We start from the raw sequence: 19,520 nt of genomic DNA on the forward strand, positions 1-19,520 counted from the left end.
ATCTGAGCCCATTTGACATGTCTTTAGGGAATCAGAGATAGACTCGCAGTCAGACTGGCAGGCAGAAGGGCAAGACAAGGGAGGGTAGTGGTGATGGGGGAACACAGTAAATAATTTCCATAAATGTGCTGAATTTCAGCTCTCTTTCCTACAATTGGCCTCAGGTTTTGTGTGCGACAACAAACACAGAAATGAACGATTAAAGCGCTGAGCTTCAATTTCATTAAGGCTGTTATGATCGACCACATAGGTAACCTTTTTTCCCTCCCTTCTTTGAGTCATTTTTGTAGAAGTGGTTTTAGTGAAATGGAATATTGTGTACAGCGCGTACACAATATTCCATACACATGCGAGTACACGTGTCCCAATAACACGTCATGAGGCATGACGTGTTATTGGGACACATGAAGTTCAGCCAAAATGCAAACTGCATTTGACTTTGGACCTAAAAGGTCAAGGTCAAACATGACGGTTAGTGAAAAAAGGCACCGTCTGACCCCAGAAAGAGTTACTTTCACTTTTATGCACACATTTTGGTCTGAAGTAATAATTACACATAACTGTACACATGGACTTCAGTTTAAGTAGTGATTTGTACTCTTCACTGAAATTGCTTCTGCCTGGCGTATCATTCTATAGAAACTTGTGCTTTCATTGCTCACAGTTATCTGTTAACACCTGCATGTACATAGTGTTCAGAATAATAGTAGTGCTATGTGACTAAAAAGATTAATCCAGGTTTTGAGTATATTTCTTATTGTTACATGGGAAACAAGGTACCAGTAGATTCAGTAGATTCTCACAAATCCAACAAGACCAAGCATTCATGATATGCACACTCTTAAGGCTATGAAATTGGGCTATTAGTAAAAAAAAAAGTAGAAAAGGGGGTGTTCACAATAATAGTAGTGTGGCATTCAGTCAATGAGTTTGTCAATTTTGTGGAACAAACAGGTGTGAATCAGGTGTCCCCTATTTAAGGATGAAGCCAGCACCTGTTGAACATGCTTTTCTCTTTGAAAGCCTGAGGAAAATGGGACATTCAAGACATTGTTCAGAAGAACAGCGTAATTTGATTAAAAAGGAAAACTTATACGCAGGTGCAAAAAATTATAGGCTGTTCATCTACAATGATCTCCAATGCTTTAAAATGGACAAAAAAGATGCGTGGAAGAAAACGGAAAACAGCCATCAAAATGGATATAAAAATAACCAGAATGGCAAAGGCTCACCCATTGATCAGCTCCAGGATGATCAAAGACAGTCTGGAGTTACCTGTAAGTGCTGTGACAGTTAGAAGACGCCTGTGTGAAGCTAATTTATTTGCAATAATCCCCCGCAAAGTCCCTCTGTTAAATAAAAGACATAGTGCAGAAGAGGTTACAATTTGCCAAAGAACACATCAACTGGCCTAAAGAGAAATGGAGGAATATTTTGTGGACTACTGAGAGTAAAAGTGTTCTTTTTGGTTCCAAGGGCCGCAGACAGTTTGTGAGACGACCCCCAAACTCTGAATTCAAGCCACAGTTCACAGTGAAGACAGTGAAGCATGGTGGTGCAAGCATCATGATATGGGCATGTTTCTCCTACTATGGTGTTGGGCCTATATATCGCATACCAGGTATCATGGATCAGTTTGGATATGTCAAAATACTTGAAGAGGTCATGGGGCAACTGTTTGTTGTGATTTGGCGCTATATAAATAAAATTGATTGATTGATTTATTGATGTTGCCTTATGCTGAAGAGGACATGCCCTTGAAATCAATCAATCAATCAATTTTTTTATATAGCGCCAAATCACAACAAACAGTTGCCCCAAGGCGCTTTATATTGTAAGGCAAGGCCATACAATAATTATGTAAAACCCCAACGGTCAAAACGACCCCCTGTGAGCAAGCACTTGGCTACAGTGGGAAGGAAAAACTCCCTTTTAACAGGAAGAAACCTCCAGCAGAACCAGGCTCAGGGAGGGGCAGTCTTCTGCTGGGACTGGTTGGGGCTGAGGGAGAGAACCAGGAAAAAGACATGCTGTGGAGGGGAGCAGAGATCGATCACTAATGATTAACTACCCTTTCAAGAACTTTTCTCTCAAAAATTCTTGAAAGGGTAGTTGTAAAACAGCTAACTGATCATCTGCAGAGGAATGGTCTATTTGAAGAGTTTCAGTCAGGTTTTAGAATTCATCATAGTACAGAAACAGCATTAGTGAAGGTTACAAATGATCTTCTTATGGCCTCGGACAGTGGACTCATCTCTGTGCTTGTTCTGTTAAACCTCAGTGCTGCTTTTGATACTGTTGACCATAAAATCTTATTACAGAGATTAGAGCATGCCATAGGTATTAAAGGCACTGCGCTGCGGTGGTTTGAATCATATTTGTCTAATAGATTACAATTTGTTCATGTAAATGGGGAATCTTCTTCACAGACTAAAGTTAATTATGGAGTTCCACAAGGTTCTGTGCTAGGACCAATTTTATTCACTTTATATATGCTTCCCTTAGGCAGTATTATTAGACGGTATTGCTTAAATTTTCATTGTTACGCAGATGATACCCAGCTTTTATCTATCCATGAAGCCAGAGGACACACACCAATTAGCTAAACTGCAGGATTGTCTTACAGACATAAAGACATGGATGACCTCTAATTTCCTGCTTTTAAACTCAGATAAAACTGAAGTTATTGTACTTGGCCCCACAAATCTTAGAAACATGGTGTCTAACCAGATCCTTACTCTGGATGGCATTACCCTGACCTCTAGTAATACTGTGAGAAATCTTGGAGTCATTTTTGATCAGGATATGTCATTCAAAGCGCATATTAAACAAATATGTAGGACTGCTTTTTTGCATTTACGCAATATCTCTAAAATCAGAAAGGTCTTGTCTCAGAGTGATGCTGAAAAACTAATTCATGCATTTATTTCCTCTAGGCTGGACTATTGTAATTCATTATTATCAGGTTGTCCTAAAAGTTCCCTAAAAAGCCTTCAGTTAATTCAAAATGCTGCAGCTAGAGTACTGACGGGGACTAGAAGGAGAGAGCATATCTCACCCATATTGGCCTCTCTTCATTGGCTTCCTGTTAATTCTAGAATAGAATTTAAAATTCTTCTTCTTACTTATAAGGTTTTGAATAATCAGGTCCCATCTTATCTTAGGGACCTCGTAGTACCATATCACCCCAATAGAGCGCTTCGCTCTCAGACTGCAGGCTTACTTGTAGTTCCTAGGGTTTGTAAGAGTAGAATGGGAGGCAGAGCCTTCAGCTTTCAGGCTCCTCTCCTGTGGAACCAGCTCCCAATTCAGATCAGGGAGACAGACACCCTCTCTACTTTTAAGATTAGGCTTAAAACTTTCCTTTTTGCTAAAGCTTATAGTTAGGGCTGGATCAGGTGACCCTGAACCATCCCTTAGTTATGCTGCTATAGACGTAGACTGCTGGGGGGTTCCCATGATGCACTGTTTCTTTCTCTTTTTGCTCTGTATGCACCACTCTGCATTTAATCATTAGTGATCGATCTCTGCTCCCCTCCACAGCATGTCTTTTTCCTGGTTCTCTCCCTCAGCCCCAACCAGTCCCAGCAGAAGACTGCCCCTCCCTGAGCCTGGTTCTGCTGGAGGTTTCTTCCTGTTAAAAGGGAGTTTTTCCTTCCCACTGTAGCCAAGTGCTTGCTCACAGGGGGTCGTTTTGACCGTTGGGGTTTTACATAATTATTGTATGGCCTTGCCTTACAATATAAAGCGCCTTGGGGCAACTGTTTGTTGTGATTTGGCGCTATATAAAAAAAATTGATTGATTGATTGATTGATTAAATGCAGAGTGGTGCATACAGAGCAAAAAGAGAAAGAAACAGTGCATGGGTGTTTCAGCAAGACAGTGACCCCAAGCACACTAGTAAACCAGCAAAATCTTGGTTCCAAACCAACAAAATTAATGTTTTGGAGTGGCCTGCCCAATCCCCGGACCTAAATCCAATTGAGAACTTGTGGGGTGACATCAAAAAAGCTGTTTCCGAAGCAAAACCAAGAAATGTGAATGAATTGTGGAATGTTGTTAGAATCTTGGAGTGGAATAACAGCTGAAAGGTGCCACAATTTGGTTGACTCCATGCCTCGCAGATGTGAAGAAATCATGAAAAACTGTGGTTATACAACTAAATACTAGTTTAGTGATTCACAGGATTGCTAAAAAAGCAGTTTGAACATAATAGTTTTGAGTTTGTAGCGTCAACAGCAGATGCTACTATTATTGTGAACACCCCCTTTTCTACTTTTTTTTTACTAATAGCCCAATTTCATAGCCTTAAGAGTGTGCATATCATGAATGCTTGGTGTTGTTGGATTTGTGAGAATCTACTGAATCTACTGGTACCTTGTTTCCCATGTAACAATAAGAAATATACTCAAAACCTGGATTAATCTTTTTAGTCACATAGCACTGCTATTATTCTGAACACTACTGTACATATCACATGCACAGATCCGTATAATAGGTGGGGGACCTCAGCCTAGTATTGGCTTGTTACCCTTAGGAAATATCCCACAAATCTCTCTCTGCCCTATTGCATAAACGTTTGGATTGCCCACATAATCGAGTACTAATCTCGGATCTTAGTAATAAATCAAGCCATAGTGTTAGGATTTTTTATATATATAAGTGATGTCATAATAAAATGAAACAGTGTGGAACCCTAATGCCTCCCAAACCTTTGTATGCAACTGTAGAATGCTCATTAAACCATCCTGTAACTGTGCTTATTGCCCCATTTGTACGCCTGTAGAGGGAGAGAATGGATACTGACAGGTTGGTTATGTGTATGCATGATGCACATGCATATGGTTTGTATGCTTGTATGTATGCATTATGCATGTAGGTTTCTCGTAGCATCACCATTTGCTGATGGATGTAGGTCTGTTGTGTAAGCAGACTGATGGGCTCTCTGCATGACTCCCATATGTCTGTGCAGTGGAGTGTTCTTGCTGAGGAGTCTCTCTTTTTATAAGACTCTGTTTATGGGCCCTGAGAGGCCACCATTTGTCAATAATTGGCTTCTGGATGGCTCTGTAAGTATTTGGTGAGTCAGTCGGGACCAGCTGGTTCTAGCTATGTTCTGGAAAGGTCAGAGCACTGCTGAATCGGCTGGAGGTGGCAGAATGACAAAGAAGAAAGCATGTGGGAGTAGTGTGCTATGAAAAGTGATAATGGTAGATGAAGTATATTGTATATTGCAAGAGTGGGAAAAAAATACAGGAAAGTTCAGAGAGGAATGAAGAAAGGCACAAATTAGGGCTGTGATGAAGTAGTCTACTGGTCATTTTTTTATGATGAATTGAATTTTTTTTTTTTTTTTGCCTATTGTTGGGTCATTCTAACTCCGTCACATGGGGTGTGCAGCCAGTACACTCTGAGTGCCAATCCCAAGCCTGGATAAGTGAGTAGGGTTGCGTCAGGAAGGGCATCCATGTTAAAACAAACCAAAACAAAGATGCACAGTTTCGATGAAGAAGTATAGAGGTGGAGAGAAGGAGTTACATTGTGTGTTTGTGGATTCAAAGAAAGCTTATAACAGGGTGCCAGGAGAAGAATTGTGGTACTGTATGAGGAAGTCTGGAGTGGCAGAGAAGTATGTTAGGGTAGTGCAGGACATGTAAATGGATAATGTGTTTTTATGGTGTTTACTGTTTTTTGTGTGTGTTTACTTGTGTGAAGCACCTTGGGGCAGCTTTGTTGTGATTTGGCGCTATATAAATGAAATAAATTGAAATGGATAGTGTGACGGCAGTGAGATGTGCAGTTGGAATGACAGATTCATTCAAGGTGGAGGTGGGATTACACCAAGGATCAGCTCTGAGTCCTTTCTTGTTTGCAGCGGTAATGTACAGGTTAACGGATGAGATCAGGCAGGAGTCCCCATGGACTATGATGTTTGCAGATGACATTGTGATCTGTAGTGAGAATAGAGAGCAAGTTGAGTCTGGCCTGGAAATGTGAAGATATGCTCTGGTGAGCAGGGGAATGAAAGTCAGCCGGAGTAAGACTGAGTACATGTGTGTGAATGGGAGGGAGCCCAGAATAGTGCAGTTACAAGGAGTAGAAGTGGTGAAAGTAGATAAGATTAAATACTTGGGGTCAGCTGCCCAAAGTAATGGAGAGTGTGGTAGAGAGGTGAAGAAGAGAGTGCAGACAGAGTCGAGTGGGTGGAGAAAGGTGGCAGGAGTGATTTGTGGCTGAAGAATATCTGCAAGAGTAAAGGGGCAAGTTTACAAGACAGTAGTGAGACCAGTTATGGCTTAGAGACGGTGGCACTAACAAAAAGACAGGAGACAGAGCTGAAGATGTTGTTATTTCTTTGGTCAGTTTAGAGACATAGTCAAAGAGGCGAGATAGAGATGGTTTGGACATGTGCAGAAGGGGGACCCAGGTTATATAGGGAGAAGGATGCTGAAGCTGGAGCCACAAGGCAGGAGGAGAAGAGGGAGGCCAAAGAGGTTTATGTATATGCTGAAGGAGGACATACAGGCGGTTGGTACACCTGAGGGAGATACAGAGGACAGGGTGAGATGGAAACAATTGATCTGCTGTGGCGCCCCCTAACAGGAGCAGCCAAAAGAAGAAGAAGAAGAAGAAGTTGTTGTTGGGTCATTCTACTGACTTTCCCCAGACACAGACATGTACCATTACATCATACGTTTGATTTCTACCTGGGTCACTTTTGTTGTAAGTCCTTTTGGCTTCTCCCCTGTTTTATTCTGGGTTGTCACAGCAGATCCGAGGTGGATCTGCATGTAGATTTGGTACAGGTTTTACACCGGCTGCCCTTCCTGATGCAACTCCAAGCACGCTTAACCTCTATTTTTTGTATTTTGTTTGCTTGTTTACTTGACACTATAATAGAAGAAAAGAGGAGAAACAAAAATTAAATGTAAAGAAGATGTGGGATCTTGACATGCAGGAAAAACCTTGCAGCATGTATAGTGTGTAAAATATTTTCAATTTCATTGATGTACTGGCACCAGCAAATTAATTAGGTACACATGTTCAACTGTTAATTAAAACAAATGCATTATCAGCCAATCACAGAACAGAAACTCAGCCCATTTAGGCATGTAGACATTGTGAAGAGGATGTCATGAATTTCAAAGCAAACATCAGAACTGCGAATAAAAGTGATGTAAGTGACTTTGAACATGCCACGGTTCTTGGTATCAGATGGGTTGATTTAAGTATTTTGCAAATTGCGGAACTGATGATGCTCATATTTTTTATTCAAAATAATGTGGAATTATAATCTTAGGATATATTCCTTGCAAGTTGATGGGGGATCATCGTCAATTTCCCTGGTGGAAGTCATTGATGTAGTCAAACAACTGCACAGTGGCACGGCTGCGGGGGATTGATGAGATCCATCCAGAAATGCTGCAGGCTCTGGGTGTGGAGGGACTGTCTTGAATGAGATGTCTCTACAACATTGCGTTGAGGTCTGGGACAGTGCCAAAGGAGAGACATCCTGGTGTGGTGATTCCCATATTTAATAAAGGGGATCACAGAGGGTGTGCCAACTACAGCGGCATCACACCACTCAGCACCCTGGTAAAGTCTACTTCAGAGTGCTGGAAAGGAGGGTTAAGCCGATAGTCAAACCTCAGATTCAAGAGGAACAATGCGGGTTCCATCTTGACCGTGGAACAACTGACCAGCTCTTCACTCTGCCAAGGATCCTGGAGGGGGCCTGGGAGCATACACATCCAGTCTACATGTGTATGATTGGGTACCCCGGGGGATGCTGTTGGAGGTGCTGTGGGAGTATGGAGCGAGGGAGTCCCTTCTCAGGGCCATGCAATCTCTGTACTCACATAACGAGAGCTGTGTTTGGATTTTTGGCAGTAAGTCGGACACTAGTCCTGTTTGTGATACTCATGGACAGGATATCGAGGTGTAGTCAGGGGGAGAAGGGTCTTCACTTTGGTGGATTGAGAGTCTTATCACTGCTTTTTGTAGATGATGTGGTCTTGCTGACATCATTGGCCTGTGACCTCCAGCACTGACTGGGTCAGTTCACAGCCAAGTGTGAAGCGGCTGGGATGAGGATCAGCACCTCTACATCTGAGGCCATGGGTCTCAGCAGGAAACCGATGGATTGCCTACTCCGGGTAGGGAAGGAGTTAAAATACCTCAGGGTCTTGTTGACGAGTGAGGGGACGATGAAGCGTGAGATTGGCTGGAGAATCGGCGCAGTAGGAGTGGTATTGCATTCATTGTACCGTACTATTGTGACGAAAAGGGAGCTGAGCCAAAAGACAAAGCTCTTGATCTACCGGTCAATCTTTGTTCCTTCTCTCACCTATGGTCACGAGGATTTGGTCATGACCGAAAGAACTAGATCATGGGGACAAACGGCCAAAATGGGCTTCCTTAGAATGGTGGATGGTTAGAGGTAAGGTGAGAAGCTCGGTCATCCGTGAGGAACTTGAAGTAGAGACACTGCTCCTTCATGTTGAGAGGAGCCAGCTGGAGACCCTGGGGAAGACCCAGGACTAGGTTGAGAGATTATATCTCCACACTGGTCTGGGAACACCTCGGTATGCCCCAGTCAGAAGCGGTAAATGTGGCCTGGGAAAGGGAAGTTTCAAAGGTAATTAAAATACACAAAAGGTTTATATACCAATCATTACTACATTGACAGGAAATCACTGTGAATAGAACAAATCTAAAAATTTATTTAATAGAGTTCCCTGCTTATTATAAGAATACCAAATTAACATAATTTTATCATCATTTTTATTTAGCCTTTATTTAACCAGTTTGGTTTCACTGAGAATAAAATGTCTTTTTCAAGAGAGACCTGTTCAAGAACAGCAGCAGTACAGACATTGTAGTTTCAGACTACGATAAATATCATGTCAAACAATAAATACCACTAAAGGAAACCACAATATTATCAAATAAAGCATTTACAAATGTCAGTAGGCTTAAATTCCATGGACTTCACACTTCCTTTAAATTCATTGAGTGAAATAAGGTCCCAGAGTTTGAGCTTGTATGCTTCTCCAAGCAGGCAGTGCAGAAAGCCACCTACTAGCGATAACACCAGATAAAAGAAAGTTACCAATATTCCATAACAAGTCGACAAGAGAGTCCTGACTTACTAAAGACTACTTTAGCAAGACATTGTTTGTCTTGTTCCTCTCACTTTTATTACCCATCCTTTTGTTCTGTCTAGTGATCCTGAGTCCTTTTGGCCTGAATGGGACCTTGACTGGCCAGTCATTCAAGATGTCAGACCCGCCCACCCAGAAGTTGATAGAGGAGTGGAACCAGTTCTATCCCATCAGCCCCAGTGCCAAGGAGAGTGTTTTGGAGGACAAGGTGGAAGACATGGACTGGGAAGATGACTCTCTGGCCTCAGTGGAGGTTCTTGTCGGTAGGTTTACCTTCAGCAAAGAAGTCCTTCTTACCAGTGTTCCAGTTGCCATTTCATATGCAGTATGAATGCTGTTGTAAATGTTTTGATCCTAGTATGTTGTTATATCTTGCCCCTCTCTGTACAGGTGGTGTACGCATGGTGTATCCCTCCTGCCTGGTGCTGGTGCCCCAGTCAGACATCCCCGTTGTTGCCCCTATGGGGTCATCCCACTGCACTGCCGTCTACTCGGGTGGCTACCAAGTGCCTGCTTCCCAGCGTGAGCCTGCCATGTCTTTGGTGACCCTCACCCCACCCACATCACCTGAGGAGGTGCAGACAGGTAGAGACCATCACATCATGAATTTATAATGCAGGTCTATAAAAATGTCAGCGACTCTTAAACTAGCCAGGATTCAGTCAAACCTCTGGGCCCCATCACACTCAGATGAAGACCATGAAGAATGCACTGTCCTGAAAATGTGTCCCAAGTCTTCACAGTCAGTAAATCTGTCCTGAAACAAACTTTGCGGGGTTCCATTTAGTAGTGCTGTTTTCCTGATGCATTCACTGTCGCTCAGAAATCTCTGTCTATCTCATATCAAATGAAAATCAGACATTCCTCATTGCTAAAGATATGGTCCCTATTGAAATTGTGGAACAAGAAGGCTTTAAAAAGCTACTAAAACAGATGGCTCACTCTTGTTTACATTATTGTTATTTGCTCAGCTTTGTTGTGTTGAGCAGGAAAGCAACACCTGGAAGGTTTCTTATTTGATTAGTATTAGTAAAAATACTTGTAAGATCATACATGTCCACACCACGCTTGTGCTACATCAGTGAAGTCCCGACTTGGGTTCATTAAGTTGTTAATATGTCATTGAAGTCGTTAATACACACACACACTCATCACGTCGGCAGTAATGACACCCGGTTACGCCAATCGGAGGTCACTAAAATTAATATTGAATCGGTGTGTAACTTTGCAAAAACAATGTTGGACTCTGTAGTTTTCTCTGGGCCCCTCCCCAATCGGACCGGGAGTGACATGTTTAGCCGCATGTTCTCCTTGAATTGCTGGCTGTCTGAGTGGTGTCCAAAAAATGAGGTGGGCTTCATAGATAATTGGCAAAGCTTCTGGGGAAAACCTGGTCTTGTTAGGAGAGACGGCATCCATCCCACTTTGGATGGAGCAGCTCTCATTTCTAGAAATCTGGCCAATTTTCTTAAATCCTCCAAACCGTGACTATCCAGGGTTGGGACCAGGAAGCAGAGTTGTATTCATATACACACCTCTCTGCAGCTTCTCTCCCCCTGCCATCCCCTTATTACCCCATCCCCGTAGAGACGGTGCCTGCTCCCAGACCACCAGTAACCAGTAAAAATCTATTTAAGCATAAAAATTCAAAAAGAAAAAATAATATAGCACCTTCAACTGCACCACAGACTAAAACAGTTAAATGTGGTCTATTAAACATTAGATCTCTCTCTTCTAAGTCCCTGTTAGTAAATAATATAATAATTGATCAACATATTGATTTATTCTGCCTTACAGAAACCTGGTTACAGCAGGATGACTATGTTAGTTTAAATGAGTCAACACCCCCGAGTCACACTAACTGCCAGAACGCTCGTAGCACGGGCCGAGGCAGAGGATTAGCAGCAATCTTCCACTCCAGCTTATTAATTAATCAAAAACCCAGACAGAGCTTTAATTCATTTGAAAGCTTGACTCTTAGTCTTGTCCATCCAAATTGGAAGTCCCAAAAACCAGTTTTATTTGTTATTATCTATCGTCCACCTGGTCGTTACTGTGAGTTTCTCTGTGAATTTTCGGACCTTTTGTCTGACTTAGTGCTTAGCTCAGATAAGATAATTATAGTGGGCAATTTTAACATCCACACAGATGCTGAGAATGACAGTCTCAACACTGCATTTAATCTATTATTAGACTCAATTGGCTTTGCTCAAAATGTAAATGAGTCCACCCACCACTTTAATCATACCTTAGATCTTGTTCTGACTTATGGTATGGAAATTGAAGACTTAACAGTATTCCCTGAAAACCCCCTTCTGTCTGATCATTTCTTAATAACATTTACATTTACTCTGATGGACTACCCAGCAGTAGGGAATAAGTTTCATTACACTAGAAGTCTTTCAGAAAGCGCTGTAACTTGGTTTAAGGATATGATTCCTTCTTTATGTTCTCTAATGCCATATACCAACACAGTGCAGAGTAGCTACCTAAACTCTGTAAGTGAGATAGAGTATCTCATCAATAGTTTTACATTCTCATTGAAGACAACTTTGGATGCTGCAGCTCCTCTGAAAAAGAGAGCCTGAAATCAGAAGTGCCTGACTCGCAGCTTAAAGCAGATAACCCGTAAGTTGGAGAGGAAATGGCGTCTCACTAATTTAGAAGATCTTCACTTAGCCTGGAAAAATAGTCTGTTGCTCTATAAAAAAGCCCTCCGTAAAGCTAGGACATCTTTCTACTCATCACTAATTGAAGAAAATAAGAACAACCCCAGGTTTCTTTTCAGCACTGTAGCCAGGCTGACAAAGAGTCAGAGCTCTATTGAGCCAAGTATTCCTTTAACTTTAACTAGTAATGACTTCATGACTTTCTTTGCTAATAAAAGTTTAACTATTAGAGAAAAAATTACTCATAACCATCCCAAAGACATATCGTTCTCTTTGGCTGCTTTCAATGATGCCGGTATTTGGTTAGACTCTTTCTCTCCGATTGTTCTGTCTGAGTTATTTTCATTAGTTACTTCCTCCAAACCATCAACATGTCTATTAGACCCCATTCCTACCAGGCTGCTCAAGGAAGCCCTACCATTAATTAATGCTTCGATCTTAAATATGATCAGTCTGTCTTTATTAGTTGGCTATGTACCACAGGCTTTTAAGGTGGCAGTAATTAAACCATTACTTAAAAAGCCATCATTTGACCCAGCTATCTTAGCTAATTATAGACCAATCTCCAGCCTTCCTTTTCTCTCAAAAATTCTTGAAAAGGTAGTTGTAAAACAGCTAACTGATCATCTGCAGAGGAATGGTCTATTTGAAGAGTTTCAGTCAGGGTTTAGAATTCATCATAGTACAGAAACAGCATTAGTGAAGTTTACAAATGATCTTCTTATGGCCTCGGACAGTGGACTCATCTCTGTGCTTGTTCTGTTAGACCTCAGTGCTGCTTTTGATACTGTTGACCATAAAATTTTATTACAGAGATTAGAGCATGCCATAGGTATTAATGGCACTGCGCTACGGTGGTTTGAATCATATTTATCTAATAGATTACAATTTGTTCATGTAAATGGGGAATCTTCTTCACAGACTAAGGTTAATTATGGAGTTCCACAAGGTTCTGTGCTAGGACCAATTTTATTCACTTTATACATGCTTCCCTTAGGCAGTATTATTAGACAGCATTGCTTAAATTTTCATTGTTACGCAGATGATACCCAGCTTTATCTATCCATGAAGCCAGAGGACACACACCAATTAGCTAAACTGCAGGATTGTCTTACAGACATAAAGACATGGATGACCTCTAATTTCCTGCTTTTAAACTCAGATAACACTGAAGTTATCGTACTTGGCCCCACAAGTCTTAGAAACATGGTGTCTAACCAGATCCTTACTCTGGATGGCATTACCCTGACCTCTAGTAATACTGTGAGAAATCTTGGAGTCATTTTTGATCAGGATATGTCATTCAATGCGCATATTAAACAAATATGTAGGACTGCTTTTTTGCATTTGTGCAATATCTCTAAAATTAGAAAGGTCTTGTCTCAGAGTGATGCTGAAAACTAATTCATGCATTTATTTCCTTTAGGCTGGACTATTGTAATTCATTATTATCAGGTTGTCCTAAAAGTTCCCTGAAAAGCCTTCAGTTAATTCAAAATGCTGCAGCTAGAGTACTAACGGGGACTAGAAGGATAGAGCATATCTCACCCATATTGGCCTCTCTTCATTGGCTTCCTGTTAATTCTAGAATAGAATTTAAAATTCTTCTTCTTACTTATAAGGTTTTGAATAATCAGGTCCCATCTTATCTTAGGGACCATATCACCCCAATAGAGCACTTCGCTCTCAGACTGCAGGCTTACTTGTAGTTCCTAGGGTTTGTAAGAGTAGAATGGGAGGCAGAGCCTTCAGCTTTCAGGCTCCTCTCCTCTGGAACCAACTCCCAATTCGGATCAGGGAGACAGACACCCTCTCTACTTTTAAGATTAGGCTTAAAACTTTCCTTTTTGCTAAAGCTTATAGTTAGGGCTGGATCGGGTGACCCTGAACCATCCCTTAGTTATGCTGCTATAGACTTAGACTGCTGGGGGGTTCCCATGAGTGTTTCTTTCTCTTTTTGCTCTGTATGCACCACTCTGCATTTAATCATTAGTGATTGATCTCTGCTCCCCTCCACAGCATGTCTTTTTCCTGGTTCTCTCCCTCAGCCCCAACCAGTCCCAGCAGAAGACTGCCCCTCCCTGAGCCTGGTTCTGCTGGAGGTTTCTTCCTGTTAAAAGGGAGTTTTTCCTTCCCACTGTCGCCAAGTGCTTGCTCACAGGGGGTCCTTTTGACTCTTGGGGTTTTTCCGTAATTATTGTATGGCTTTGCCTTACAATATAAAGCACCTTGGGGCAACTGTTTGTTGTGATTTGGCGCTATATAAATAAAATTGATTTGATTTTGATTTGATTTGATCTTCAACCGCTTATCCAAGATCGGGTTGGGGGGGGTCGTTAATGCAATCTTATTTCATTCTTACTGCAACTCGTCGGATCTGTTTCTATCGTGGAGTCCGTCCCACGTCCACCACAGAAATCATCCAATCCTGCACGTGGGCATCTTGGACAGAGAGAAAAAGAAAACAGAATCAGTTGGCCAAAAAAACTACACTTAAGGTATAATTTGTCAGGATTAAGCAACAGGAAAGCAGAAGAAATACTAAGGTGATTGCAGGCAACTAGCCCAAAGCTTCACTAACAGACCCAGACTTTAGATAAATTTGAGGCTGAGACCCTCTCTGTTTACTATTAAAATGAATTTAAAAGAGTAAGAAGCATAGTACCATACTTTGCCAATATGCTAGACATACAAAAGGGAGGATAAATGCATTTAAGTTTGGACTTGAAAGTCTTTTCAGAATCTGACTGTTTTATTGATGCAGGGAGATCATTCCACATAACGGGCATGATAAGAGAAAGCTCTGTGGCCCGCAGACCTTTTATTCACCCTAGGGACACAAAGTAGCCCTGGGCCATGAGAATGCAGAGACCGGGCTGGTACGTAGGGCTTGACTAGGTCAGTCTGTGAATAATTGTATAGGTTAATAGCAGAACCTTAAAAATCTGATCTCACAGGGACAGGAAGCCAGTGAAGAGACGCCGATATGGGTGTAATGTGGTCAAACTTTCTGCTTCATGTCAAAAGTCTGGCAGTAGCATTTTGAACCAATTGGAGAGCCCTAATGCTGGACTGCGGTAAACCAGAAAATAGAACATTGCAGTCATCCTGTTGGGAAGGTGTCGTAGCACGGACCCACAACAGGGGGCACAAATGAACGGACAATGAATAAGCCAAAAAGGTAACAATTTAATGTTGCGATAATACACAACGAAACGTACTGTAATCTGCACAGTCAATTTAACACCAGGTGACGTGTGGGCAGGCTCGAAGATAGAAGACCCCCGACGAGAGAGAAGCTGCGTCCCACACGGCTTCCACCACCAACGGTCTGAAGAACACCGGAGCCACCAAGTCCCGAGTCCCCAGGTGGCCTCTGTCTTCGGCTGTCGACCCTGGTACTGCTGGCAGAAAGCAGAAATATGATGAGTGAGTGAGTCCGCACACTCAGTAAATCCACAGTTAACGAGGGAGGAAGCGCCTCCATCTCCAAGCACACACTCGTGCAGCTCCTGTTTGAGCACTTATCTGGGTGGGAGGTGTTGCGAAGCCGTCGCTGAACACCTCAAACTCCACCTCCACAGACGAGTCTCACCGACAGGAAAACGGCTGCAAAGAAGAGTTTAGACAGATACACAGTCTTAAGTTCACAGAGAAATTACCTTGGTAATGGTAGTCGATTTCTCGGCGGGGAGGTGGAGTTGCAGTCCGGCTTTTATGGTGGTGATGATGAACGAGTGACAGCTGGTGCAGAGGATGAGTGACAGCTGTCACTTCTTCTGGGTCTGGCGCCCTCTCGTGCTTGGAGCCCGCACTCCAAGCAGGGCGCCCTCTGGTGGTGGTGGGCCAGCAGTACCTCCTCTTCAGCAGCCCACACAACACGTCCAATCTAGAAGAGACAAATGCATTAATCAGGGTCTCAGCATCAGTCATAGACAGGATGGGACGAATCTTCGCTATATTTTGCAGGTGAAAGAAAGCAGTCCTCATAATATCTGTAATGTGTAGGTCAAAGGACAACATAGGATCAAAAATCACCCCAAGGTTCCTCACTTTGTGTGATGTATGACACATGAGCCTAGGTTAAGCATTAATTGGTCAAATTGATGCAGATGTTTCACTGGACCAAGAACCATCATTTCATTCTCCGAGTTTAAAAGAAAGAAATTGCTAGACATCCAGCTTTTTTGCAGATGTTGTTGACCTGGCCGGATGTGAAGGGGTTATAATGCACAAGTTGATTTTGTCTGTTTATTTTTGCCATATGCTCTGTTAAACTTGCTACCTCTGCTTTACCATTACCCTTCCCTTTTTAGTGGACTCTTACTCAGCCCAGAAGTGGGTCAAAATGCCTTCGTCATCTGATACATTCATCGTAGACAGGACCAGCCATCATGGAGGCACAATCCCACGGCGGCTAGCTGGTCAGGTGTTGGAGCGCGTCTGGCAAGAGTGCAATATCAACCGAGCCCAGAACAAGTATGCCCGTGTTTGTGTGTTGTCCCTTAAAAGCAGCACTGAGTAATTATCAGTAATTATCCTTTGTTGGACTCTATAAATATAACTACAGAATGAGAAAGTGCTTCTTAGTTCACTTTTCTGACCATCATCTTTTGCTGAGTTAAAGCAGTGGTAATAAAGAAATAAAAGTATTGTCAAAAGTGTGCACTTGGCTCTGACCATGCGTGTGTTGTGCTTCCCAAAATAATCATCAGTATGCACAAATCCATTTGTTAACGTTTCTCTATCAGTAGACAGAACCACTTAGAACATTTCTCCTGACCCTTTACCTTTTTAAAATTATTTAGAGAATTACCATTTTAGAGATGTTGATGTAACAAACAGTTAAAAAAAAAAATAGTTTTGTAGCATTGTTCTTGTCCTGCCAGCAACTTTTGCAAACTTTTAGGGGCTGATCTCATAATGATGAATATTATTCAAATTGTTATATATTCAATTACAAATATGCCAATGCAAAATAAATACATTATTCCTCTACAAGCATAAAACACACTGAGCACAATTTAAAAAACAGTTTGCATCTATTTTACGTACATCTACTCATTTCCTAATTTTTGGTGGGAAATAATTAGGACTGCAACAAATGTCTATTTTCATAGTCAATATATTGATTAAATTTTTCAATTCGGTGATCAATTGTTAGGCCCATTAAATGTTAGAAAGTGATGGAAAAATGATGATCACTGTTTCCCAGAGCTCAAGATGATGCCTTTAAATGTCTTGTTTGCCAAAGATTTTAAATTTTACTGCAAGACAGGAGTAAATAAACTAGTAAAATAAACCAAACAATAGTTAGTTTTAAGAAGCTGAAGTTTTTGGATATTAAAACAAAAGGGGTGGGGGGGTAGTAGACCCAAAATGATTAATCAATTCTCGAAACAGTTGCCGGTAATTTAATAGTCAGTTAATAATCAGTTAATAGCCAAGGCAGTACTTGGAATTCACTACATCATCAGGTATTCTGCACTGCCAATTTCTGAGGGCATGCAGAATAAATGAAATTCTTGTTTGTTTGTCAAAGATTGAAACAAAACAAATAACTCATCTTTTAATCTACACAAGAGTCTTTTCTCTGATCCCAGTGAGATACATGTAGAGGTGTGTTGCTGCCTTTCACAACACTCTGAGATCAAACAGCACATATCTAACTGCAAATCAGCTGTTTATTTGCTAAATTTGAGTCCTTGGTATCACTTTATACACTGTAGGATTTAATAGTAGTGTACAACAAATAAAAGCAATGTGATGCAAAAGTGAAATGAACAACAGTCACTAGTAATGAAAGGCTTGGATTGCATTTTTGTCTGTTGGTCTTTCTTGTTATTCACCATCAGTGAATCTGACACATTGGGAGCACCCTAGGATCTGTTGCTCCTTGACCAAGCACAGAATATCAGCTGTAGTTACATGTTGGTTTGTCAACCACAATATTATTCCTTCAAGCTGGTCTAAGAAATCAGTGTCGGCAGAAGTTCATATATATATATATATATATATATATATTAGGGGTGCCGGGAAAAAATCGATTCACGTCCGAATCATGATTCTTATTTATTAAGATTCTGAATCGATCCAAAATGTCCAAGAATCAATTTTTAACAAGCATTTTCTTTTAATTTTCTTGCTTACTCGCTGCATGTACTGTTTGTCAGGCAACGGCCTCCGTACTACAGCCTGGTGGGTCCGGCGTGCTTCAAACATTCGTGAGCTGCAGCTTCGCATGGCAGACGAAGAGATAATTCAGCTAGCAATGTCTTTGCTGAAGGCAAATTTTTGGGTGCAGTTTGGATTTTATTATTTGCTGCGTAAGAAGGAGCTTGACATGACTTATGCAGTGTGCAAAATCTGAAAAATGAAAGTCAAGTACTTCAGAAACACTTCAAATCCGCAAGTCCACATGCTATGCCATCACCCGGAGCTGAAATAAGCAGAGCAGCGGCCCCTGCCGACTCAGCGCACACTCCATCACTTCGCTAAACTGCCAGCCAACTCTGAACGAGCAAAGCAAATAAGTAAATTTACATCTTTAGAATCACTTGATTAACCTTCTAAAGCTGCATTTTCTTAAACATAAACATTTTTTAAGTAATATAACTATTTCTCAGAGCTCTTTGAATCGAAAATCGATTTGGCATCGAATTGAATCGTGAGTTGTTGTACAATTCTCATCCCTAATATACACTCAACAAAAATATAAACGCAACACTTTTGGTTTTGCTCCCATTTTGTATGAGATGAACTGTTGTGTGTGGGCCGCCAGAAGAGGAGGTACTGCTGGCCCACCACCAGTGGGCGCTCTGCCTGAAGTGCGGGCTTCAGGCACGAGAGGGCGCTGCCGCCATGGACACAGCCGGGGGTGACAGCTGTCGCTCATTACCTCTTGACAGCTGTCACCCATCTACTCAACATCATCTCACTCCATAAAGACCAGACGTCATCTCCACCTCGTTGCCGAGATATCATACTTCATTAGAGGTAATATCCTCAGCCTTTTGTAAATCTGTTTATTGTGAGTGTTTGCAGGAGAACCGGTCGTTTTTGAGGAGGCTGTGCAAGACGGCGCTCCTTTTCAGCTGAGACCGCTGCAACGCGCTGAGTGTGAGGTGGACGTGGCATTCCCACCGTTATTGTTACTGGGTGTACACACACCCACACTTGACTGTCTTTGTTCTTCGCCAGCAGTACCAGATCCGACAGTCGGGGACGGTGATCACCTGGGAATTCGGGACTCGGCGGCTCCAGTATTGACCAGGTTCTGGGGCGGCGGAAATCGTGTGATTCCGGCTCTTCTCAGGACAGACGTCTTCTATCCTCGAGCCTGCCCACACGTCACCTTTGTGTATTGACTGTTGTGATATTCTGAGATTGTCTGTATGTTCGTTGTGCACATTCACAACATTAAATTGTTATATTTTGGCTCATCTATTGACCGTTCATTTGCGCCCCCTGTTGTGGGTCCGTGTCACTACACTTTCCCAACAGGATATCTCGGCCGGCGTCATGGACTCCGAGGGGCGTCACCCGGCTGTTGAACGACCAATGGGAGAGCAGGGAGCGCAGGCGTCTGCAGGAGACGTGATTGGTGAGCTGCAGCACATTCTCACCGCCTTTACGGCTCGGTTGGATCAAATGACTAAGCAAAACATCCTCCTGAACTGCAGGGTG

The 19,520-nt window shown here is 42.1% G+C and overlaps 1 protein-coding gene across 1 annotated transcript in view; it reads left to right on the top strand.

Moving 5' to 3' along the window:
- Nucleotides 1–19,520, top strand: part of med13a (mediator complex subunit 13a) — a 289,879-nt gene that overhangs the window by 168,046 nt on the left and 102,313 nt on the right. Inside the window, exons 5-7 of the mRNA XM_034179011.1 lie at nucleotides 9,228–9,428; nucleotides 9,556–9,750; nucleotides 16,151–16,313. Of these exons, the coding sequence (XP_034034902.1) occupies nucleotides 9,228–9,428; nucleotides 9,556–9,750; nucleotides 16,151–16,313 (559 nt within the window). The remainder of the gene's footprint in view (nucleotides 1–9,227; nucleotides 9,429–9,555; nucleotides 9,751–16,150; nucleotides 16,314–19,520) is intronic.

Source organism: Thalassophryne amazonica, chromosome 9 (genome assembly GCF_902500255.1).
Source record: "Thalassophryne amazonica chromosome 9, fThaAma1.1, whole genome shotgun sequence".
NCBI classification, from domain to species: domain Eukaryota; kingdom Metazoa; phylum Chordata; class Actinopteri; order Batrachoidiformes; family Batrachoididae; genus Thalassophryne; species Thalassophryne amazonica.